The 27,317-nt window shown below is 35.5% G+C and overlaps 1 protein-coding gene across 1 annotated transcript; it reads left to right on the forward strand.

Moving 5' to 3' along the window:
* LOC118734988 lies at positions 1-27,304 on the forward strand. Its single transcript, XM_036464580.1, has 2 exons — positions 1-1,760; positions 27,253-27,304. Exons 1-2 carry the CDS (start codon positions 702-704, stop codon positions 27,256-27,258), a joined length of 1,065 nt encoding a protein of 354 aa, XP_036320473.1. The 5' UTR covers positions 1-701; the 3' UTR covers positions 27,259-27,304.
* Positions 27,305-27,317: the final 13 nt, after the last annotated feature.

The following is a 27,317-nucleotide window of genomic DNA, read 5'->3' on the forward strand; positions in this document are numbered from 1 at the left end:
AATCAGTACTTTACTGATAAAATCAGTACGTCTGGCAACCGTACTTTTGAGCCATTTGATTTTCTGTAATTGGCTGCATAAGTAATTTCAAGCGACCGGATATTTTTATATGGACTGCATTTCTTTATTCATTCTGAACGTTTGAAATAAACATTTTTGTTTATTTATTCTTTAGAATGTTCTTGATGATACGTTGACGTATACTTCAAATGCATTCTGTTTATTCCGGCTGTAAAATGGGATTATCCGGAATGTATAAAGAAACGCAGCCATGATATTGGTTAGGCTTGCTGTGTGCTGTTAGAGTCATGACACCTCCTTTACAAACATTTTCATTTATGTTAACAGCGCTTGTAAAAAAATTTTCACTTAAACTTTGCGCTGACATTTAATTTTCGATTTTCAATTGTGTTGGCGTATTATAATGTTGCTACGGCGAGCATTTACGACTTGCCAGTTTAGAAGAGCGTTTTGTTTTTCGCAAAATATAATGCGGTCACCTCTAAGCTTTTTTGTCATGCCATATGGTACTATATGTGCAAAAACAGACCTTATCTTTTAACTTAATCATTGCTAATTGAGTCTCTCTTAAACGCCATAGCTCAGTTACATAACTTAACCCGCGATCAATAAATGGAATGAACTGGTTTAAAATATTAGTTAAATAAAATTGTGACTGAGGAACACACAAATTATATAAAATGTATGCAGCAGCAGGAGGGGCATCGCTGGCGTCACGTCAAGCACGTCAACGACAACGTCAACAAAAACGAAACCAACAATTACAAGCAAAACTCCATCCACCAAAATTATCTGCGTTATCGATTAGCGAACATGGCGCATCAACTCCAACTCGCACCCAGTCACGTCAGTTCCACCAGCTGCCGATCAACTATCTGCGCACACCACAGACACAAACAAGGAAATTAAGCGCCAGTTACACGGCACAATCAAAACTTTTACTGCCTATTGATGAAAGTGATAATCAGTCAGTGTTGCAGATGCGCGTACAATATGTGCATTCTCAAATGCACCATTCTCATAGTCATGCGCATCCTATTCAACTACATCCCTATCCACAAAATCAGTCCGCGCATCAGCAGCATCACTGCTACGAAGGCACTTCCCGTAACATAGTTCATCGACACTCAGGCAGTGGTGCTAGTAGCTTTCATCAATCTAAGCTTCCTAAGTCCGCCACAGCGACCTTACCACTCGTCTCACAAATAGGAGCTACGCCGCCGACGACACCATGTGGTGCGGCCGAAGGTACAACTACCACCACTACAAAAGTTGGGACGTCATCTGCCGATCAATCTTTCATTTATTTATCCCACCATGATGCAATTATTGTGACACCGGCCACGCCGATGGCCTCGCCAGGGCATGTAGGCAAACCACTACAACAGCAGGAGGAAAAACTAACGGATACTTTTATGGAAACCTGTACCACTCAGACTGAAGCTATTGAAAATGATAATCATGTTACTGATCCGTCAATCGTTCCATTAGAACGAAAGTGCAGCGTATATCGCATGCGACGAAATGAACCCCACCGATATGAGAACGCGAGCGCTGTTGGCAGTATGAGCAGCAGCGTTAGACGGCAGCTGAAGGATCTGCAGTTTAATCAACAACAACAGTATGAACCACTCCTCAGCAACGAGTCGCATCTTTGTTATAAGGGACTAGCGAATGGGCGCAAATTGCAAATATGTGCTTACTGCGAGGAGGGCATTTGCGTATGTGAACATATTGAGGTAATAACTAACGAAAGCCTTGATGGTAAAGCTAACAGACTTTTACTAGGAGCCATCGACACATGTTTACGCTTTTTCTTATTCTTATTATCTGTTTACATACATATATGTAAATTTGTATATAACTTGTTTGCCAACAATTGGCCCTATCATTTTCTATGTACAGTACGTCGTGCATGAACTATGTATGTATGCATTTATTATTTATATTTTCGCATAGTAACATACATATCGAAGCAGTGGCGTAAGCAGGATTTTGGGAAAGCGGAGATGAAAAAATATTACAGACTTCGACTGGGTGTATTCTTTCATATCCCGTTATATACTTTTTATCAAAACGCGACAAGTTATAATTTCTGATAAAGGGAGAAGTCAGAATTCCAGATATACTGGTTAAATTTTATTAAGTTGGTGAGTCTGCACACACCAGTGTTTCGGTTTTTTATAGACGGGAGCATGAAGGGAGTAGAATTTCAGCAATTTCAGACCTACAAATTTCCGTTTTGACTTCGGTATGATACGAACACATTGAAAACTCTTCTATGTATTTTACTACCACCAGAATCAATGTGTTCATAGCTCGAAATCGGGTTTATCGTCTGAAAAGACTAACGTGCGAACAAAAGGCTTTTCAGACGGTGTGAAAAGTCAATAGGGTCAATATTCAAATGCCTAACATAGGTCTACAAAAAATAATTTTTAAAAAGAGACAAGAACGGCACTCATATTTCTTGGGTATATTGAGCACGCTGAATAAACCCTTCGTTTTTTCAGATTGGTTAGATATTTCTTGTGAATTATTAGAAAAATTGAAGAATTGGCAATTGATGAAATTCTGGAAGCTTATATATTTACCACCACCCTGGGAATTTATTACCTATGAAAACGAATATGCCTTTGAAATCACATGAAAAGCATAGTTTGGTATACTTTTGTCGACTGTTTAAGAAGAGCTCTTTTTAAGAGGCAACCATGTATTTTTTCTAAATCTGACAAGACTGGTCAAAAATGTCATGAAAAAATCCTATGCGTCCCTATGTTTTGAAAAGACATGACGAAATCGAATCACCCTCCGGAATACCTTTTTTCATCCGCATAAGCATGTTTTGAGTTATTTATCCATTTGAAGAAAAAATATCGTTAAACACCATTACACCATTTTTAAAAGATTAAAGACCAGATTTGCACCTAATAACAACCCAGAAAAATTCTTACAACAGCATGCGGCACAACCAGTAATCGCTGGTTTTTATTTGATTTTTACCAAGGAATCAGATTATTCAATTGGCTCTAGTCTTTGAGTTTTTGGGCATTTAAAGTATCAAAAAACTGATTTTTGGCATTTTTTAAGCTTATGGGTAAGGCTTCCTCAAATGGGCACCGAATTTACCAACATTAATAGTTTTTAACTATGTTCAGGCAGCGCCGAGGTTTGTAGTAGAACAGTACACTGTGCAATTTTTGTTGCAATATTCCAAATAGTTTTTTTTTAATCAACGATAGAAAATTTTTGCAGTGCTTTGGAAATTTTTATTTTTATTTGAAAGTAAGTGTCCGAATGAAAAAATTTTTTGGGTGCGGATTTAAGAAACATTAGACTATACAATGAAATTATTTGAGTTACAAAAATATTTTTTTTTGCTTTTCAATCATTTTCTATGAAAAATTGAACTTTTAAGCAATTTCTGCGCCTCATGCACGAAAATTTTTAACAACAACTTATGAAATAAACATTTCTGCATTTATCTATGAAAATAAATGCGTGCATTTCCAAATAGTTCGGTCGGAATGAATTTTTATTTGCCAGCGTGCGGGCCCGACTCGCGTGGCTGGATTGCGCGCAGTCCATGTTGACTTCATGCGCAAGAAAGAAACGCACGTTTCAATCGTTCCACTTTTATTTCTCATGCTCGAATTTTGCATGCCCGCGGTAGTCGGGCCACACTCTGACAATTAAAAATTCATTCCGACCAAACTATATCGAATTGCACGCATTTTTCCATAGATAAATGCAGAAATGTTTATTACATAAGTTGTTGTTAAAAATTTTCATCCACGAGGCGCAGAAATTTAATTGCTTAAAAGTTAAATTTTTCATAAAAAAAAATATTGAAAAGCAAAAAAAATATATTTTTGTGACGCAAATAATTTCACTGTATAGTTTAATGTTTCTTAAATCTGCACCCAAATTTTTTTTTTATTCGGACACTTGCAAAGAACAATAAAAATTTCCAAAACACTGCAAAAATTTTCAATCGTTGATTAAAAAAAAACTAATCGGAATTTTGCAACAAAAATTACACAGTGTACTTTTCTATTACAAACCTCGGCGCTGCCTGAATGTCATTGAAAAATATTAATGTTGGTAAATTCGGTGCCCACTTGAGGAAGCTTTACCCTTATGTAGAAAGATATAGACGTAGAATATAATATTTTGAACAGTAAAATATGAAATCTGAAATATGGACTTTTTAGGTCTAAGGAGGAAGTTCTTCTTCTTCTCTGCTATCATCCGATTTGAATATTTTCAGAGCTGGAGCGTCGGAGTTCATTCGAACGGCATGGCCAAGCCAGCGGAGCCGCTGTATTTTAATTCGCTTGACTATTACTACGTTTATACGCACAGATTAATAGACTTAATTGAAAGCGCATTAACACCGTACACATTTCGCTCTAGTGTTTATACTTACGGCTTTATATCGGCATCAAAGTAACCGTCTTCAAAAGCAAACAAAATAAGCTGTTTTCATTTGACATTTTATAAGTTAACATAATGGAAAGTGATAAAAATCTAGTTTATAAAGAACGATTATTATAAATCAGCTTTTAAATACTGATGCGATGATTTGGAATTTGAACGGAACGGCTGATCTCCAATTCGCTTTGAGTGAGAGCGGTGTTTATACACTCTTTCTAACTGTCTGGAGAAATAAACTACCGATTTGAAATGGAGTGTGAGCCAAAACACTTCGCTCTTTCAAAGCGAATTGAAATTCAGTTTATACATATGTTTTGAATCGCGGCGAAATGAATAAAAGCGGCTTATGCATGCGTATAAACGTAGTAATATAATTGGAGATGAGCTTTTGCGCTCAAATTCCAAATAATCGCATCAGTATTTAAAAGCTGATTAAAAATAATCGTTCTTTTTCTTTGCCACGATTTTATAATACCGAATAAAACTAGACTTTTATCACTTTCCATTATGTTTACTTATAAAATGTCAAATGAAAACAGCTTATTTTGTTTGCTTTTGAAGACGGTTACTTTGATGCCGATATAAAGCCGTAAGTATAAACACTAGAGCGAAATGTGTACGGTGTCAATGCGCTTTCAATTAAGTCGATTATTCTGTGCGTATAAACGTAGTATATGTCTACGCTGTAAAGCTCATACAGTTCATCATTCCATCTTCTGCGGTAAAGACCCGTAAATCTTCCGCAAAATCTTTCTATCGAATACTCCAAGAGCCGCCTCATCGGATGCTATCATTGTCCATGCTTCTGCACAGGGGCGAACTCAGGTAGGGGTTTTGGGGGTAGGCGTAGTTTGGTTAAGCCCAAAAATGGTCTCATATCTAAGTTAAAAAAAAATTTGATCACATGTTTTTTCAAGATGCCGGTAATTTCACAACCCTCTACATCGCGAAAATCAAGTTTTACATTCCGTGCGACCTAGTTTACATATTCACGTTCTTGCAGGTTCCGCTCAATGATGTTTAAAATTTTTCTCGCAGTAAAGCCAAACGTAATTTGAAATTTTAACTATCATGAGTTAAAATGTGTAAAAGGTACTTTCCTACATTTCAAATTCCGTGCTAATAATTAAGCAAATATTAGTGGTATTCATCTAAAGCGAAAACTTTATCAAGCAGATATTCTTATAAATTTAAGAGCTATTTACGTTACATGAACACCCCATACTCTCTTTTCGTTTCACTTGCGACAGAGTTGCCTTGGCTTTAGGTTATTAAGATTGTTGAGTGAATACGTTGGAAAAATGTATCAGAAATGTATAGACGAGTTTCCATACAAATTTTGACAGTTAATTTAAGTTTACACAATTATATGTTTATACGGAGTGCAATATTTTGATCAGTTTTTGATATTTTTGTTTGTGTTTGATATTATTGTATAAAAGTGTAGATGGTTATACAAAAAACACCAACTAAACTCAGATTTCAATATTTGTACAAAAAGGATACAAATTCTGGAATTTTTTTGGATTTTTTTTTTGCTGGCAGTGTCCTCTATGTAAATAAAAGAAAATTGTCGAACATACTTTGTATGGGAGTAAGAATTTCTGAAATGGGCCACTTCAATTATGTGATATTTTATTTCCAATCAGCAATGGTATTTTTTCACAGCTATTGACAATGCAAACAAATGTCTAACTTTGATTTTACAAAAAAAATTTGTTTTCTTATATATCGATAAGTGTTTTTTTTTTGTCCTTTTTACTTAAAAATTCAATTACAGACGATCTAATTGACCGATTTTGACAATTCAACAGTAATTTTCATTGCTATTAAAAACTCTTCAAGAGCATAGGTTTTACTTACTTAAAAATTACTTTTAAGGGTAAATGTTTATAAAATTTTTGGTAAAAATACAAAAATAATAGTATTCTCCAACACTTTTTCACACAGAAAAAAAGCCACATATGCAAAATTTTACTCTCTAAAATATCCTGTTGAGAAAAAAATTGGATCGCAACGTGGAAAACCTTTAGTTTTACTTGAAGGCTGTCGCGCAATTCAACGAGCACGTTCGGACTTATTTTGGTCAAGTGCGTCTGCAACCGGCGTGCCCTCACCAATTTATTTGTTTTCATGTGACAGAGCCAAAAATAAAATGAGGTAGATTTAAGTAAAAAAGTTATTTTGAAGCAAAAAAACAAATACGACTTCAATTCTCATATACAAATTTAAGATAATCGTTGATTTCTTCATGATCCAATGATCGGATTTAAACCAAATTAGTACGGCAACACCTATGAGGTAACAGCTTTCCTTTAAAATTAGAATTATAGAAATCGATTAACGTGGTCCAAAGTTATGCGGTAACATACAAAAAAAAAACCAAAAAAAAATATTCAGATGAATTGATAACCTTCTCCTTTTTGTGAAGTCGGTTAAAATTATAGTTATTCAATTCATTTATTGAACAAATATCTATAATATTCAGAAAACAAAGCATTGCAAGACTGCTTTCAAGTAAAAATAACGGTTTTCCACGTTGCGATCCATTTTTTTTCTCAACAGAATATTTAAGAGAGTAAAATTTTGCATATTTTTTTCAATATGAAAAAGTGGTGGAAAAGATTATTATTTTTGTATTTTTACCAAAAATTTTATAAACATGTACCCTTAAAAATTATTTTAAATAAATAATACCTATGCCCTTGAAGGGTTTTTAATAACAATGAACATTACGGTTAAATTGTCAAAATCAGTCAATTAGATCGTCTGTAATTGAATTTTCAAGTAAAAAGGACGCAAAAAAACACTTATCGATATAAAAGAATTTTTTTTTTTTTTGTAAAATCAAAGTTAGACCTTTGTTTGCATTGTCAGTAGCTATGAAAAAACACCATTCCTGATTGGAAATAAAATATCACATAATTGAAGTGGCCCGTTTCAGAAATTCTGACTCATGGAAAAAACGTGAAAAACCTTCAACCAAACAAATTCTCAGAAGTCCACGGGATTTTTAACCAACCTGAAACCTTAGTTAGAATTAAATGAGCTACCAAACTGCATACCAAATTTTTTGAAAGATTTTGAGTAAAAAATTTTAAGTTATGGTGAAAATTCGCATAATTTTTGTATAAAGTTTGAAATGTAAATTTGTACGGTGTTTGCTAGACTTTTATAAAAAAAAAAAACATTAAATAAACAAAAGACAAATACCCGAAACTGGTCGAAATATTGCACTCGTATTATTTTGTTGACAACTGTATGTAAGCACTCGAATTTATTAAAAAAAATAAAATATAGGCACATTTGGTGGAATTGATAATGTCTGTGAAAAAAAAAAGTTTTTTTAGTTTCACTCTTTGATGCGAAACTGTGTGCATTCGAGCGAAAATGCGAAAATCGGCAGTCTTTACAACAAACATATGGCACCGTTATGGTGCCGTTTCGCACATATGGCACCGTTATGGCGTCGTTTCCATAAATACATTGTGCAAATATAAACAACTTTTTTCCATATTCTTCAAGCTTTTAAAAAAGAACAGTGTAAATATTGTGCTACATTGTGAACAGTGAAATGCCGGGTTCCAAACCAAAACAAATTTTAGATATTTTGAGCAATACTGCGGATGATCATTCTAAAGGTCCAGAATGTGATCCTATTGAACCAAATTTTGAAAGCGAGGACGCTTTTCAGCCCCAATCGCAACGGGCTTTTTAGGTAAATAGATGAAATGACCTAGTAGTTCTAGTTTCCAAAAGTTCCATTTACTTGCGACATATGTCGAAAACTTGTGAATTACCGTGTGTATACCTACGTAGGAACCGCATTAACAAAAAATTATTTGACTCTACACATATTTCTTTAAAGCGTATATAACCGTGTCTATATATCAGACTCGGTGTATTCAAAAGTAAACAAAATTTGCTGTTTTTATTATATATTTGTTAAATAATTAATTTGTGCGGTTCACCGAATTGGAAACAAACAGTTTTTCAAAATTATTAAAATAAAATAATTAAAATTTAAAACAGGCTGTATGAAGAAAACCAACCGATTTTTACTTCGCGTTAAATGGACGATTCGTTTATACGTGTTTTCTAAACGATCTGAAAAATAAAATACCGAATTGACCACAAATTAGAGTAAAAACACTTTTAAGTTTCAAAGCATATTCAAATTTGGTTTATGCATGTGTTTTGAATCACTGCGAACTGAGTCAAAGCACTTTTTGTGTCGGTATAAACAAGGTAGATAATTTGAGAAATGTAAGTATCTTGAAATTTTGTACCTTTTGATCATACGGTATTTTTTTACGCGGTTTTGATTTAACACGGTCATTCTACTTAGCACGATTAAAAAAAGCTTTTGATTGATATCATAAGGAAGAATATTTTGGGTTGCGAAGCGAATAACTCTTCGCATGAATGTATCCGTTTTGCATTATTAGCAGCGAAGCGAACATGCATTCTCCAAAATTCGAAAATAAATGTTAAGTATCATCACTGGCGCATTCGCCGTCTGCTTCGTCATATGTATCTGTCAAAAATATTGCGACTATTTTTTTCATTCGCTTCGCCAAACAAATTATTTGTTTATACATTTCTGATGACTTTTAATTTTTAATTTACTTTAAGAATTGGATTATGTAACTTTTGTTTATGGAATTTATATTGTTTACTTGTACGAGTTTTCTGTTCCTGAACTGCTGCTGCCTTTTGTTTTTATAAAGTAAATTGCTCATTAATGCACATAAACATTTAATTTGGCTTTTATAAAGACTCCCATAATAATTTTTTTGTTTGAATAATTTAGTTTAACTAACTTAACAGGATATGGAACTAATCTCTTTTTTTATGTACTTCATGTTTTTATGTATCTATCGTATAAAAACAGAATTAGGTGTACTCATTTGAAAAATTTATTTCTCCTTTTACAACTTAAAAAAATTGTATGGATTAGATAAAAAACTAGGACAGGATATTTCAGGTTTCATTCGCCACATGTAATAAAACGGGAAAGAATTTGTTTTGTGCCTAATAATTGCAAAACCAATTTTTTTTATCTATATGTCTGTTCATTATAGATTTTACAGAAAAATTAATATGGGGTCTTTACTAGAACAATAGATGCCAAATCAACAATTTTTAGAATTTTTGTCTGTCTGTCTATCCGTCTCTCTTTATGTTTCTGCGCGCATCACTCAAAATCTAATACATGGAATTGAATGCAATTTTCACCGATGTTTTGCTAGAGGTCTTGCTAAAAATATAGAAGGAAAAAAAAGAGAGTTACCACCTGTTTGAAAGTTGCAGTTTAAGTAAATTGAGAAAATAAAGTAAATATTGCAATATGGCTGTCAAAAGAAAATGTTTAGGAAGGCCTTCAGCCGAAAATATTTCGGTTGAAGGTTGACACCAGTTTGAAAATTTTAATTTCATCTAATTGATACGATAAATTGAATATTGAAATATGTGCATCAAACTGAAGATGTTTACGAAAGTTTACTGCCGTAAATATTCTTGAGAGGTACCATCTGTTAGGAAAAACGGTGACCTTATAGCTTTCTTTTTATGCTGTTCAAAAAAGATAATACCGCGTTATTATTCTACTTAAAAAGTTCTAAAAATGGATGAAATGCGTTTTTGACACTTTTAATCCCAAATAACCTGAAAACTAGAGCCAATTGAATAGTCGAAGCGCCATATTTTAAATCGACTCAAAGGCTCTGCCGCAAAGTTTGTTGGCCACTGTAATGATATGATGAAAATTTAAAAGTTTGACCACAAATGCCCTTAAGAATGCGATTTTTATTAAATAGGCGTCAGCAAAAGTATACTAAGCCGGGTCTTATTATTTGTGCGAGAATCAATTTCAATTCAACTCATTTTAAATTTTTTGAAGATTTATTACTACATAAAAGACACAAGGTTATTTTATAGTTATATGACAAAATTATACAAGTAATTCCATAAAGGCATTTACTATCCAGCTTGCTGTAAACAGAGTACGTATTTTTTTCGAAGAATCAGCTATATGGCAATCCTTTGGATCATGTTCAGTGGATTATATGGTGCAGATAGCATTAAACATCTAAAGGTATCATATATCATTTTCTGACCGACATCGAAAACATGTTTTCAAACATCAAGAGCCGCTGCGAACAGGCTTCAGCCCACAATCCCAAAACTCGTTTTCAAAGTGTTTTCGTTGTCGGTCAGAATATATGTAATCCTAGGTTTTCGACCATTAGTTGGCTTACTATCGATCAAAAAGGGTAGCATAAATACGAAGTCCTTGTTTTTTTTGGAAAAACCAACGAATTATCGGAATGAAGATTTAAATGGTCTCCCATTATGTTAACCCAAATTGACCCCGTGTTGCCATATGGCAACGCAAAATACATCAAGTTTAACAGGGTGTAAAACAAAAGTCGCTTACTTCAAAATGCTTATAAGTACGTTAACTAATTCCTAAAAGGTGTATCTTTCGAAACGCACACTTCCGTCAGATCCTTGCTGTCTATCGAGTGTAATGCAAGTGTGTTCTTCAAACAAAATTAGAAGTGACAAAAAACCATCAAAATGCCATATATGAAGAAGTAAGCATTAATTTATAGAAAGCGTTTTTTTATTTACAAAACATGATAGTGCCAAATATTAGTTAAAACATTAGTGACTTTATTGGTTACAAGTAAGAATACAAAACAATCGTGCATGCTATATAATTTAAGTGTTTTTTAAGTCCGTTGCCATACGGTTACACGGGGCGTAATGTGAACTGTTCCTCTTTTTACCAAATTTTGATATGTTCGCTAGCCCAAATTGATCCCGTGTTGCCGTATGGCAACGCAAAATACCATCATGTATGAGACGGTGTAAACAAAAATCGTTTGTATGTATTTTTGCAGTTTTGCATATTTCATTGAACAAGTGTTGAAGTGGTATACAAATGTAGTTTGTCTGTTCCAGGGAACACTGGTGGCGTTTTATGCATTCTCATCTGCTACTTCATTATCCTAGATTCCCTTGTGACCGGGCAACCCATAGATATGTATGTAGCCTTTTATCAGCGTCTAGCTTGTCAATGGCTTCCTGGCTGCGAGGGCCGTTTATGGATGAAATATTATATCAGGAAACTGCCTTGATTGCCGCCTGGAATATGTTTAAGTTTGAATTGATTGTCGTTTCGGTGAGGGCTAGCTCTGTAGTTATCCTCATTGTTAAAACCTCTGCTTGAAATATGCTGCAATGGTCAGGCAGCCTTATTGTCCTCCTGACGTTCAGTTCCCGGCAGTAAATCCCGGCACCCACTCCCGTAACCATTTTAGAGCCGTCCGTGAAAATGTTTAGGGATCTATGGCTAGGTTTCATTTCCATCCCTCTTCCTCAATCGTTGTGCAAAAAGTTCGTTTCCACTTAAAGCTAGGTGCCATGAAGCCTATGCTGCTTGTGCTTCCCGCCCCAATTAAGTGGTGCCCAAAGGTTCTGAAATTTAATTCCCTATCACTGTCAATCTACGTGCGGATTTCGCAGCAGGGTTTTTAAAGAGCAGCCGTCGAAGTGGACCTCAGCGCTCCCGCGATGCACAGTACCGCTAGACGCTGCACCTTCTCCATTGGCCCGAGACATAAGGACTTTTGTGTGGCATTCCAGCACACTAAAGCGCCATAGAGCAGTATTGTGCTGACTATTGCTGTGTAGCACCAATGCATCAGAGCAGGTGACAAACCCCAAGTGACTCCCAGAATTCTTTTACATGCATAAAGGGCGTTACTGGCCTTCTTCTTTCTTTCGTCAACATTGCGCATCCACAGCAGCTTACTCTCAAAGACTACTCCCAAATGTGATGTGGGTTTATGTTTGAAATGTTTTGCTACTTTTCATTAACTTCTTCATCCGCTTTGCACGTAGAATATGCATATATATTATCAATAAATGTATTAAAACTTATACACAATATTTCTATTATTTCATATTTTAACCACATACTCTCCTCTAACAATCCATCTGGAATATGCCCCGTGTTGCCATATGACAACGGCCGATAAAGGAAAAACTATACTACTCCCAAAGTTTTAGTCATCTTTTTTCCTTTACTTTAACGCTACTTTTACCCTGTATATAGGTGAAACCAAAAAAAATCTAAAAAAAATTAATCTGGGACAATTTGGGTTAACTTCTTGGGAATCCAAAATAGCTTTGTATCGTGCTACATAACAGAGCAAGATTTAACCGAGTCAACACGTTTAGAAAAGTCAAGTAAATAAATCTGGGCCAGTTGGTTTTTATTGGAAGGTACCCAAATGTTCAAGCATTTTCAATACGGCAGTATTGCAGTTCATACGAAACCCTGATTGGAGTAGAGCAGAGGTGGGCACTCACACTATCACACACATGCGCTTGTGTGCGAAGGAGCGAAGTTTTGCTCAACAGTCAGTGCTCGGACGCTACCACATTTGTGGAATAGATAACACTTTTTTTTGCTAAATTACATTTGTAGTACTTCTACCCCCGTAAGCTAAAAAACTTTCGGATCTTGAAACTTATTTTTTTTTAATTTGTTCCTTTGGGCATTAATGAATGGGCATTTTCTGCAACAAAAAACAACATTGCTTGCTGCGACGTCGACACATGTATGATATGATCGTCTTCGTGCGTCTTACGATAATTGACGATTGACTGATGCTTTGCTAGCACTTCGGCAAAGCAAATCAAATCAGTTGCTGCTGAGACTTCACTGCGCAACTATTCGAATAATAACACTTAAAATGTTTCGGGAGGAATGGGAAATACATTTTTTTGCATAGAAAACATGGATTGGTGTGCGCAATGCGTGATTTGCTATCGCGTTATGAGTCGAAATGTTATGTCTTGTTTAAAAAGACATCACAAACTGTGTCATAGTCATTTTGAAAAGGTGAAAGATGGTAATCGAGCACTGAATCTTTTAGAATTAAAGGCTGCGTTCTTTATTAAGTTTATTGTTGGTGAAAGTAATATACATCAACACGAAAATTACCAATGTTTATTAGAAAATGATTCTCTATCATAAAATAATTTATTTAGTCTACATGTTTTCTTACAGACAATTGAGATAAAAAGATTTAGATATTTAAGTATGTATGATACACTACAGAGTGAAATAATTATAATATTAACTTGTAAAGATAATAATGGTATACAATAGCAATTTGGGTAGCTGGCGAGGCCTTGTCTCCAGTCTACTTTTGTGTGCGGCGGGCGGAAAGTGCTAGTTTCCGCTCCGCGCTGTTTACAGGCCGTTGATCATGGTCGGAAAGGCCGAACTTCCGATCCATGTTCCCGTAGTCATTACTTTGTAAGTGTGGCAGGCGGAAAGTCCTAGTTCCCGCTCCGCGCTATAGACGAACTGTTGGGCGAGGTCGGAAAGGCCGAGTTTCCGATCCCTTCTCGTATTGTCCTACGCGGTCGCGGAAATATACGAAGCCGTTAGAATTGTACTAAGCAGTCATAGATATTGTGTAATTTTTTAGTTCCCGGTTACAGATATTAGTTTATTTAGTTAACTTGTTGAGCAAAGTTTTCTTTATTACAATAGCGATTCACATGTATCGAAGCAATCATAATGCTTGTTAAAATCTTGGCATAAACACCGAAAAGCATCATGCATTTCAAAGTTTGATTTACAAATACTCAACAAAATAGATTTAAAATGTCCCGTGGGTCTTGTAGGAATACAAAAATTTATCTCACTCATTAAAAAGGGACTACTGACCATCCCGTTCATTAATTTAATTAAAAAAAGAACACCAAGCATCTCTTTACGACTCTGAAGCGTCGGCAAATCTATAAGCTTCAGGCGATCCTTGTAGGGTGGGAGATTTTTAGACGAGTCCCAACATAAATTTTTGAGGGCAAATAACAGGAACTGTTTCTGCACTGATTCGAGCCTGTCACTATGAATTTGATAACTAGGATTCCATACTATAGATGCATACTCCAAAATCGGGCTAATTAGAGAGGTAAACCGAACTTTACTGACATAAGGATCGTTGAACTCCTTGGCCCAGCGCTTAAGAAAAGCCAACAATCCTCTAGCCCTAATCACGCAGGAGTTTATGTGAGACTTGAATTCTAGTTTCGGATCCATAGTTACACCTAGGTCAATGAAATTGGTCACTTGCTCAACACTGTGGTCAGATATCATATACGAATTTGGGTAGAACGATTTTCTAGAGAAGGTCATGAATTTACACTTTTTCAAATTGAGTGACATGGAATTTGCTTCACACCACTCGAAAATGCAGGTTAGGTCAGCTTGCAAATGCTCCCTATCTTCTGCAGTACTAATGTACTTAAAGAGCTTAACATCATCAGCGTACATTAAGCATTTCGAGTAATTCAACACCTTATGAAGGTCATTTATAAATAAAATAAACAAGACAGGACCAAGATGGCTGTCCTGAGGTACGCCGGACGTGACATGTATTGGCCGGGAGGTACAATTTTTAAAAATTACTCTTTGTTTCTTATCCACTAAGTAAGAAGAAAGCCAGCTGAGAAGAATAGGAGGGAAACCAATTCGATCAAGTTTATATATAAGGGTTGAATGAGATACTTTATCAAATGCCTTGCTGAAATCAGTGTAAATAACGTCCGTTCGAAGATTGTTTTTAAACCCACTAGACACATAAGTAGTGAATTCAAGAAGATTGGATACAGTTGATTTACCTTTGCAAAAACCGTGTTGCGATAGATCAATAGCAGAAGTGATAGAGTGAGATAGTTCTTCCGTAACGATTGCCTCAAAAACTTTAGGAGTAGCACAAAGCTTCGAAATTCCTCTATAGTTTACGATGTTAGTCCTACTTCCATTTTTATAAAGTGGCAAGATAAACGAATCCTTCCAGGAAGATGGGAAGACACCCTGTTTTAGGGAAGCATTAAAAATATTTGTCAGAGGCTTATACAAATACTCTGCACAACTTTTAAGAACACTTGTGGGTATACCGTCTGGGCCAGCTGTATATGAAATGAATGAGGACGTCCGCAGCAGATATCGATGGAATTCGGATACAATCAAATGATGGCAGAAAGATTGGGTAGCTAGATAGATTCGAATTTAGTTGGGAAGATGTAGAACTGGCAGAGTAGTTTGACTCGAAGAAACCAGCAAACATATCGGCAATAATATTTTCGTCACTCGAGACTAAGTCATTTAACTTCAATGTTGAGGGATAACCGTTAGTCTTACGCTTTGTGTTCACAACGGCGTGAAACTATTTGGGATTAGAAACTATATTGAGTCGAACCCTGTTAATATAATTATTGTAACACTTTTTGTTCAATACATTGTATTTATGCCTAAGAATGGAGTACGCGGAGTAGTGAGAAGACAAGCCAGATTTTTTAAAAAGCTTAAATGCTTTGGATTTTTGATTTTTTAAGCGTTTTAATTCGCCAGTAAACCACTGAGCGTTAGACGTTACGTTAGCTACCTTAACAAGAGGAATGATTTTACTGAAAATATGGCGTAAGGAATTGCTAAAATGTAAGGCACTATCTTCAGCATTTCCATCATACTGGGGCCAAGTTATCTTCGATATCTCTAACCTAAGTTTACTATAATCTGCTGTTTTAAATGAGTAACGCTCGGCTCTTGATTTTTTACTGGTAAAGCAACATGAGTTGCGTGAATTTATCAAGGACAATTCTAGTGGTGGGTGGTGAGAATCAACAGGGGTAATCAAAGCATAGCAAATGATAGATCATTTTTAAAAAAAAGCATCTTATTCTGTCGCTTTTGCTTTTTATTTAGAATTTATAGAAAAGTTTTAGGTATGCAGTTTTATAACCCATTAAAATTTAGTGGCTCAAAGTGCAAATTTCAAGCGCTAAGAAATCGCGTTGATTTTTAATGATTGGCAATTTCTTTTATATTGAAGAAAATGCCTAGCACCATCAGCAAAAATAAGATAAACATTAAATAAACAAAAAATATAAATAGCCAAAACTGGTCAAAATGTCACTTAACTTAAGCAGCGGACCACAAGTGCATATAACATATTTATAAATTTATTTATTTGAATCTACCATCTTGTCTGGTGGAACTCACTGGAAAAGGCTACACTAGCTAGGCAGCTGGAGCGCGTACAACGGGCTGCTTTAATTGGTATTAGTGGGGCACTGCGAACCGCCCCCACATTAGCACTGAACGCAATGCTAAACGTAGCGCCTGTCGACGTTGCAGGCAGAGTTGTCGCGGCGCGAGCGGCTATTAGACTCAGGGAAACCGATTGGTTGATCAACTTAGGGACTGGACACTCTGGAGTTCTAGGAGGTTTCGACTTCATCCCCGATCGTACGGATTACTGCACCACCGTTACGGCTCCTAGGAGCTTATTCTCTGTCCACTTTCCCTCAAGGGATGAGTGGGCCGGGCGGGACTTCTGGAGGAGGGGTGCGGTGAACTTCTTTGCGGATGGATCGAAACTGGATGGCAGGGTTGGTGGAGGGGTCTTCTGTCGAGAGCTTCCCATCAGCACTAACTTCAGGCTCCCGGACTTCTCCAGTGTATTCCAGGCGGAAGTAGCTGCTATCAAGGAGGCGGTGGATTCACTTCTAAGGAGCGTTATAACCGAGCGTAAGTGAGCGTATATTCTGATAGCCAGGCGGCTATCAGGGCTTTGAGTTCGTTAGAGGTGCGCTCTAACCTGGTTAAAGAATGTCTTCTCTCTCTCTCAGCCGCGTCGGAATACTTCCGCATTAGGCTTATTTGGGTTCCGGGACACAGCGACATTGGGGGGAACTGCGTGGCTGACGAGCTGGCGAGGGAAGGAACCCGTGAAACGTTACTACCGAATAAAGAGCGGCTGGGGTGCCATTGATCGCTTGCGGTTCGCTCTTGGATAAATGGGCCTTATGTCAGCTCAGCGAACGCTGGGCGATTACCATGACATGTGCGATCGCAAGGTCCTTTTGGCCGAAGGTGGACCGGGGGCGATCGAGGGCACTCCTCACACTCACAAAGCCACAGCTATAACTTCTGGTGGGGGTTTTAACGGGTCACTGTCCTATCGGCATCCACGCAGTTAGGCTAAACATTCTGCCGGACCCTTTTTGTCGCTGTTGCCTGGAAGATGACGAGGTAGAATCACCTCAACACTACCTTCTTAGGTGCCCAGCGTTTGCGAGGCTAAGGTTGAAGTACTTTGGCTCACACTTTCTAAACAGCCCCGAGGAGATCTGGAGCATTGAGTCAGCCGTATTAGTAAATACATAATCGGCTCGGAGCGTTGTAACGATAAAGTTTAGGGGGCCTTTCCAAATTGTGGTATCACAAAGGACAATCTTACATTGTCTAAGTGAGCTCCGGTTACACGGGGCTGCCACCTTACCTAACCTAACCTAACCTAACCTAACCATCTTGTTTTGGAATGTACCACAATTTTTCATGCTTATTTACCATCAAAAAAAATTTTAACGTCCGAACACTCTCAACAGCAACTGATTTGATTTGCTTAGCCGAAATACCAGCGAAGCATCAGTCAATCGTCAATTCTCGTAAGACGCACGAAGACGATGATAGTATAGTATACATGTGTCGGCGTCGCAGCAAGCAGCATTTTGAAGCCCAATTACATGTGTTTGGAAAATCAAAAAATGCCCGCCTCTGGAGTAGAGATAGGAGATTGTGCGTTTGAACATGCAGAGAAACCTTTGGAAAGAGCAGACAAAGTACTAGTAGGACTCAGATCATTTGGACAACATGCAGAGCTCATTTTAGCAACAGGTAACACAGAAGGGGCACACAGTGGTCGGAGAAGTCATGTGTTACGCGAAAAAGGCATTATTAAAACTGTGATAAATTAAAGATATACTTATTCAGAAACGTCCAACGAACTCAAAAATGATTAGTGTTTTCAATAATATCTGCTGAGCAAGTCGTTAAATCCGTTTAATTAATTAATTAGTTCAACGAATTCGATCGTGGCTCGTTCTAACAGTTTACGTTAATAGCTTTTTTAACAATTTTTTTATGGAAACTTTCAATTACTACAGTGGTTTGGTGTTACTTTTTAAACATGGAAAATGATGATTTCATATGAAATATTATATAATAAAACTTGATTGCCAAATTATCAACACCATAATAACACGGCTTATTTTTCAAGAAATATTTTCTATAAAAGGTATAACTAATGAGAACGGCCAAGTAGGATCTTCATTCCATTACCGAAAACTAATACAAAGGTCCCTTTAAGGATAAACGAAAAGAAAAACTGCGCATACTTGCGCCAAAAAGAGTGCCAGCCATTTTTATTTCACTAGACAAACTCTAGCTGTTGTTCCAAATAACATAAAGTATATTAAAATATTAAAAATTAATGTAATTTATTCTATATTTAGCATCATATCATTTATATAATGTTTCTTAACCAAGTTGAAGTAAATTTTCAAAAATCCAATAACGAATCCAATATGGCGTCCGAAATTTCCAAAAATTTAAACTTGAATAACTTTATTTGAAAACAAATGACGAATTTCGTATAATATAAAGGCCTAGATTAAATTGTTTGGACTGAACATATAGCAGATGGTCCCACTATCCCCAATTTATAAATACATTTACTGTTATTATTTGATCATAAATTCATTTTAGATATACGAGGGGTATATCATAAATCAAATTTTGCTAAACAAATATATTGTGTTACTCAACTGAAAATTACAGTTGATTTGACAGTTGTCAACCGAAAAAGTTTGAATGTGATAAAGAACTCGAAATCAGTGAGCCTTAAAACATAGTACGTTTAATTCGTGGGAAATTTTCCTTATTTCTAGAGAAACTGACAGCCCCTTCGACAGTTGTAAACTCTTAAGGTTTTAATTTGACGTAAATTCGTGACAAGCGTGTCTTAAACCCTTCTCAGCATCATCTTAAAAAATATTTGCTTATTTTTAGAAAAATTACTAGTTTATTTTAGGGATGTCGATTCTCAAAGTTTTAATCTGCAGCTGTCAACTGTTAAACTATAAATTTTATGGCTAGTAACAGCCCTTTTAATTACTCGCGTAAAACATGGCTTCTCCGACCACTGTGCTGCGGCCGCTGTGGTATATTGGTTAGCATTGCGCGCTATAATTCCACTGGGTCAAACATCAAAAAATAAAACCCCATGAACGAAAGGGGGGGGTGAAATAACACAAACGGCAATAACGCAAATTTGTGTTATTTCCCAATCGAATGTGAAATAACACAAATTTGCTTTATTTCATTTCTTGTTGAGCAATAAGACCAACTTTTATACTTAACAATTTGGGTAATAAAGCAAAATAGTGCACCCAGTTACATTTGACAAAAAGTAGTACATGAACAAGTTAAATGGACGGATTTGTAAGTATACAATTTTGAAAGTGCCCGGCGTCGCGGCGGTCCGCGTTCGCGAGCCACCCCGCGTCGCGCTCGCGTCCCCCGCCCCTCCCCTCCTTTCGCAATTATGTACTGGTGGCATTATAACCGTTTAGAAAAAGGAAAAATGATAAAATAACACTAGTTCACTTCTGAAACTGCTTTTTAATGTCCAAGTAATGGGAATTATTGTGTATGGTGTTATTGCATGCATCCCACCCATAGTGGAATTTACCAGGTGCCACTGCTTTATTTGAAAATTTGCCTATAAAATGTGACTCTAAGGCAGCCGAATGTCAGAAAATAAAGCGAGAAAGCCGTTTTATTACTTCATCTGTTTATTGCGACATGATTCCATGCAAACATTTTAAGGTTTTCCAGCAATGGTTTTAACATATTAAAAAGCATGCAGAAAAAATTCATACAAATGCGCTATGTCCAATATGCGGAGCAGTTTTTAAAGAAGATGCTTTTCCTATATTTTGTTAGACTTTTCATAAGTAAAAATATTTTGTAAATATTACTTTCTTCATATGAATTATATCACATTTTTGTTTAATTCAAGGCCTAAAGGTTTAGAGCAAAAACAACATTTGCCTGTATTTTGTTGCAACTTCTGGTATCGAAGGTGCCAAAAACTGTTCTGATTTTTTTCTTCTACATCAAAGCGTGCCATGCGAAATACGAAAAAGGTAAAAAATTTAAATTGAAAAAATTAAAATTGTTGCAACTTTCTTTCTTAGTAAATTGGTTCGCTTCTCGAAGCATTGATCCATCCTGTGCCAGGCCCAGTAATCAGCGGTTGTGCTGCTGAGTTGGGCGAGCTTTCCAAAAGCTGCTATTTAATCGCTGGTTTTGTATGGAAAATGTTTCACATGCAAATAGATTTTAACAATTTAGACTTTTTGTGAGAAGAAATGTAAAATATTTGACATTTTCGAGAAAAAACAAAGTTCTTTTTCCTTCTGTTAGTAAACTGTTTTTTTTTTTACAAATAGTATAAATAAGCAATGGGAAATAAGGCAAAATTTGTTTTATTTCCAACCTTTGTTGGAAATAAAGCAAAACTCAGATTTTGGTATTATTTCCCATTTAAAAGTGAATTAAAGCAAATTTTGCGTTATTGCCGTTTGTGTTATTTCACCCACCCCCGAACGAAAGACACAAGATCACGCGGGGAGGAAAGAAAGAAAAAAGTTATTTTCTAGCTGCCGAAATCTCGACGCCGTCTTTGTTGTAAGAAGTAAACAACGAAGAGAACGGAGAAACCCGCGAAATTGTTGAACGCATTAATAATCATTTTTATTATGCAAATTTTGCTATAAATCATGCCGTTGTGTTAAATTATTCTTTATCTTATGTGTACACACGTTGTCACAGGCGAAAAATAAGTAAATTGCAGTAAAAAGCCACCACCAATTTTAAACAACGCAGAAATGTAAACAAACGGCTAATGTCAAAATCGTTAAACTTCTTTCCTAAATGCGATTCTAACGGGCTACTCTCCTGCCCGCGTGATATTGTATTTTTGGTTCATGATAAAACCCAAACAAGTTTTTTCTAATATCGAAAATAAATTGACGCTAACAATGTGTTAGTGTTGGGCCGAGCTTCTCCTCCGATTTGTGGCGAGCTCCTTGATACTTATCAAACAAATAAAACCACATTTAAGAGTCCGCGTGAAACTGTAGGTTGTGTAACAACATCAAAGTGCACGCCACAAATCAAAAGAAGAAGCTCGGCCAAACACCAAGTTATTGTGTAAGCGCCAATGTAGTTATTACGCTATATGGCAAAATAAACTTTTTTTCTGTACCAAACCAGTTTTTTCAAAAGACTGAGTAATAAGTAAAAAAGTAATTTCTCCGTTTTTCGAAGTTAGCCACCGTAATTGAGATATGGGCCTTCGAATTTCAAAATAGGAACTTAAGTAAAAAATTATTTTTAAGTATTGTATGTAAATAACTAAAAAAGTAAAAATATAGACGTAGTCTGCCTTATGGCCTTAGTTGAAAGGTATATGTTCAACTTTTTTTTGCAAACTTATATTACAGGTCCCATATAGCACTTAAAAATCAGTTCAAATTTTTTTCAAATATAAGGTTTTTAATTTTTCAAGATCTGATATTTGTAAGTATGTTTGCACAAAAAAGTTATATACCGTTTAAATAATAACAGGCGGATAACGCCCATATTTTTACTTTTAAGTTGCTTACATACAATAATTAAAAATATTTTTCTAGCAAAAGTCCGAATTCTAACTTCGAAGGCCCATATCTCGATTTCGGAGGCTACTTTTTTAATTATGACTCACTCTCTTAAAAATAGTTGGTTTAGTTCAATACCCAGCCAAGTGCTGTACAGTGTTATTGTTATTATTTACACAGAAGCTTTTTCTCTAAGTGAAGGAGGTTGTAACGCCGTGATTTATGTGTGTAAGAATTCTACTGATAAACGGTAAAAAAATGTTTTCGAATTTTTTTGGAAGTCCATCTTCCTCCTCAGCATTGGAGTTTTTTCCAAGCATATATCTTCCCACACCATATTCCCATAATTGGGTAGTGGGATCAACTACATTAGACATACAGGACTCAAGAAAAGCATGATAGATGGTTTCAGGAGATTAGGTGCACCGTAATTCCTCCTTACTGCGCACCATAATGATATTACCGTTGCGCCATAAGATACGTGGTGGTAGACTAATGTCTAGTTTTCTTTCAAAATATGCACACTTCTCACTCCTTGTGATTAAAGTTGTTTTATTTTTACCAGATCTAAGGACTTTCCCATTCGCTAGGGAGGGACTTTTCTTCCATCGTGTTTGTATTTTGTATCGCAACGGACTGTGACATCACGAATAGGCTCCCAGCAAAGAAGATAAAAAAGAGATTTGATCAAATCTTAAAGCCCTAGTCAAGTCAGAAACAATAAAAAATGATTGCCACCCCGAAACCTTTTGTATAATTTTTACCCTTTCGTAAAATACAGCTTTCATATTCATTGGCGATTTTTTCTCGCATTTTATCAACGGGAAATCTTGCAAAATGTGCAGTAATTCGTATACAAGATCCAATCTGATGATACGAATGGTGCATCCGAAGGGAGCGGAAAGATTCATTACAATTAAAATTATTTCGGGTAAAAATTCTGTAAGAACCAAATGATGTAGAATTAAAATTCTGGAAAGTAAAATTCTGAATTCAAATTTAATTGGGCCACATCACTTGTATGTATGTCCTGAAATTTCGCAATCAATATTTCACCAACTTCCAGATGAGCAGAGACTTGAAACTTTAAACTTAGCTCGTAACCCCATGACAATGCAATATGAAGTGGTCCGCTAGGTGACGCAGGATGGGGATATTTGGTAACCAATATTAATGGTCCGATTTGGTTCATACTTAGAAAGCCTGTTTAAAAAATATATTTTTACGATTAACATATTAAGTACTGAACTTAAAGCAATCTCACTTTGTTCTTAAATAAAGCAATGGGCAAAAGAAATTAATATACATTTAAATATTTAACAAATCTTTTTAGAAAACCGATATGACTTAAGTCTAGTCCTTTTTTCATTATTTTAAGTTTTCTATATACTTTTACAGCTTTTATCTTCTGCGGTATTTTTTGACCATTTCGAATCGTCATAAGCTGAGCTTTCGCATAAACTAATTCGTCTTTAAAATCATTGATAAGTTTATACACCCCTGAGTTTCGTTTCCAAACGATAACTTTTAGCCGATGGTACCAAGCGTGTGTTCTCGGAAAGGGTTACTTATTGATTCATCGTGCACTGACCAACAATTTTGGTGAATATTATATATATACATATATATACATATATTTGCTTTACGGAATTCTGTATTTGGAAAATCGGAAAACCTATGGATAAAGAAAAGAAGTGTATTGCTAAAATTTTGCTTTACGAAATTCTGTATGGTTTTCGGATTTTTCCATTTTTAATTTTGCAATACAGAATATTAAAATACAAAATTTTGTTGGTCCGAGTGTTGAATACACAATTTAAATACGAAATATTGAACCATAATAATTTTTTACCCGTATCCCAAATCAGCATCCAAAATATATTAAAGAAATATAAATGGCGTGCTTGTCTTTCTTGGCTGTGGACCAGTGTGATCCAACAACCAATAATCTCAAATATTTATAAAAAGTTATTTTATCATTAGTCTTAAATAAACGAAAATGATAAAATAGAAGGATATAATGGTATTGTGTTATTAATTCAAAGGTAATAAATAGTAGTTCATTGACGAACAAATACCATAACAAACTTCAATTCACCATGGAAATGGAAGAAAACTCAGGCATCCCTTTTCTAGAGACGCGTATACAAAGAAGCGACAATCGCCTTCTTCTGGACTGGTATTGCAAGCCTACATTTTCTCATAACAAAATATTAACAATAACCCACAAACAATTCCATGAGGCGAAAATTAAAAAAATAAAGAAGATCCTAAAAATAAGCTGACCAACCGTCCTTCTTTGAGGACTACTCAAACGCGATTTGTCCTCCTCAAAAATATTGGCGCATATTCATAGTCATATTTAGTTCACAACTAAGTCGAAACTATCCTAAGTTACAACTAAAGCTATTCATAGTCGCCCATTTTCACACTCGTTTTGCAATATCGTAAACCTAAGTTAAAACTACTTAGTAGAAGTCTGCAATGCCACTATGAATAGAAGTGAATTTTAAGTTGGTACTTAAATTTAAGTTGCAACTTAATTAATTTCGACTTAGTGGCTGGACTATGAATACGCGCCATTGTTTTTCTCTGTCCTCCTTTTGAGCAAAAATGTCCCCTTGTCCTCCTTTTCAAGTTTTATAGCGGTGATGAAATTTGCCAAAAATTTCGTTCAGAATATTATTATTTCATAATCGTGCATAATCATTGTATTTAAAAGGAGTTTACATTGTTCAAAACTCAGTTAAATGATTCAACTAACCGCCTGTGAAAGTTGAACAGTACAAACGCCCTTTCACCTTACACGACGATTCCACGCTTCGTAATTCGCTCTCCCATTCGTAATTCGCCATCCAATTATCCTTCGAATTACGTAATACGCCATACAAAATTTTGAGAGCGAATTAGCTCATTTGTAGGTAATTCAGATCGAATAACCATGCGAATGACTAAGGAATTGGTGCCTTATCTAATATTTATCGGAAATATATCGAAGTTTTCACCGTTTCTGGTCTCATTTGCTGGCCCTTTTTCTAGTTGCTTGAAAATTAATTAATAAAATATTCCTCATATAAATTAAAATCTTTGATGACAACTTGAATTTTTGCTCCATCATCGATATTTGCAGTACACAAAAATTATAATAAATAGCGAAGAACAAGAAGTAGAGCTGCTATACGAATTACTAATGTGTGAAGTGGAAACAGGGTAATTCACGAATTACTTAGCGAATGACTTATAGAGCGAATTACGAATCGTGGAAACCCCATTTTAATCAATAATATTTAATACGGCTTTCCCACTGCACGCCAATTACGTAGTTTGGTCTCTCATTCGTAATTTGCACTCCAATAACCCTTGGAATTACATAATTCGAAAACTAAATTTTGAGATCCAATTACCATGCGAATTACGAACAAATCGTTGCCGTCTCTAAATTTTTCGGACATTTATCGAAACCAGTTCACAAATCAAAACTGGCACTTTTTATAAGTACGAAAAGCAATTACTTACATTTTGCATAAATTTTGTAGCGAAGAAAAAAAAAACACAGAGATAGAGAACTGTCAAATCGAACTCAGAATGTGCGCGTGGAAAAGGGGTAATTCGCGATGGTAATTGGAGGCTCGAACAAAGTAATACCCTTCAAAAGGTGTTTGCACGAGGCGATTTTGCGTTCAACTCTCGCAGGGTTGCACGAAAAGAAGTTGAATGGCTAAATTTTGGCTGGCGACCAACTTTGTTGAAAGCGATTAGTTGATAGGCCGTTCAACCAAAAGTAGAATGCAAAGTTGAACAATGCAAACGCATTTTTATGGCGAATATTTTGATATTTTTAGCCATTCAATTTTTTTTCGTGCAACCCTGCGTGAGTTGAATGCAAATGTTGAACGCAAAATCAATCGCCTGGTGCGAACGGCCTTTTGCAACACTGAAAGACTAGCTAATGACGCGTCTTCACAGGGAAAATTATTGCCTACCATATGTAATTTTTTTTTGCCAGATATGTATAAGTTTTATCAGTGGCAATATTTTTTGTGGGGATTTTTTATCTTGATAAAAGCATTTGTAAGATGACTTAAAACAGGTACGTTCGTTGCATTGGAGCGCAAATATGCTTAAAATTTTTTAGAAAATGTGTTATTTAACATCCAAGTACATAATCAAAAATAACACATGCCCATCGACGGATCCAGACTTTTTTGGGGCGTGTTTTCCGGCAAATTTGCCACTTATTCTTATTACTTTAAGCGAGCAATTCTTCTATATATATATTATGGTGATCCAAAATAACTAACCTGACGAATTTATGGCCTTAAAATGACCTATTTACTTAGAAGGAAATTCTCCCATTTGGAAACATTTATATTTCAATTTTAAAAGTTGTCGGTCGGCATTTGAAGTTTTGTGTGTAAATAACATGTAAAAAAAATTGTTTTCATTCAAAATTTTATAATTTTTTAACAGTTAAGAAAAGTTATAAAAAAGGGATAAAGGTTTTTCTAGGCATATTCTCTAAAAAATTAAATTCTGAATTCCTGAAGCTGGCTGTCATAGAGACGATTAAAAGTATTAAATATGTTAATATATTGCTGAACGAGGTATAGCGTTGATACAAAATTATAATCGAATTTTGGCTAAAGGCGAAGAACGAAAGCAATTTCTTTAGCAAGTAATGCAATTACAATTAAATAATTTTAAAAGTAATTTTTAAGCAAAAAACACAACCGACTTCAATTCTCATTTAAAAATTTAGGAAAACCGTTAATTTTTTCATGATCCAGTGATCGGATCTAACCAAAATTAGTATGGGACCACATGTGAGACACGGTAACAGGCAATAAGATCAACTGAAATAAGGTAAATTGACTTTATTTCCTAACCTGGTGTGGATGATTAGTTCAGTGTTTTAGCGTTTATGATGAATCGATGTTATTGCCTAGTATGTTCTATGTCAAGATATGAAATTTGTTTAATGTGAATACATGTAATTTATGTGCAACCTTGTTTTCATCTCGCTTTGCTTCGCTGTCCGCTTGCTCCGTTATATTTTGAAGTATAAAATCGTAACTTTTCGCCAAACGGAACCATTTTGCTTAAATTTTATTGGACCACGCGTTGCAAGCGGGAGCGAAAACTGGGGTAAGTGTCGAAATATGTATTTTTTCCCTTTACTATTTGTACTTCTTTTAGAAATAAATGGCTAAAGAGCAAGTTCTACTCCAGCTCCTGCATTATTGCTGTGTGTACAAATTTTA

The sequence above is a fragment of the Rhagoletis pomonella genome, unplaced genomic scaffold (assembly GCF_013731165.1).
Source record: "Rhagoletis pomonella isolate Grant_MI unplaced genomic scaffold, Rhpom_1.0 Rhpom_scaffold_00003, whole genome shotgun sequence".
Taxonomy (NCBI): domain Eukaryota; kingdom Metazoa; phylum Arthropoda; class Insecta; order Diptera; family Tephritidae; genus Rhagoletis; species Rhagoletis pomonella.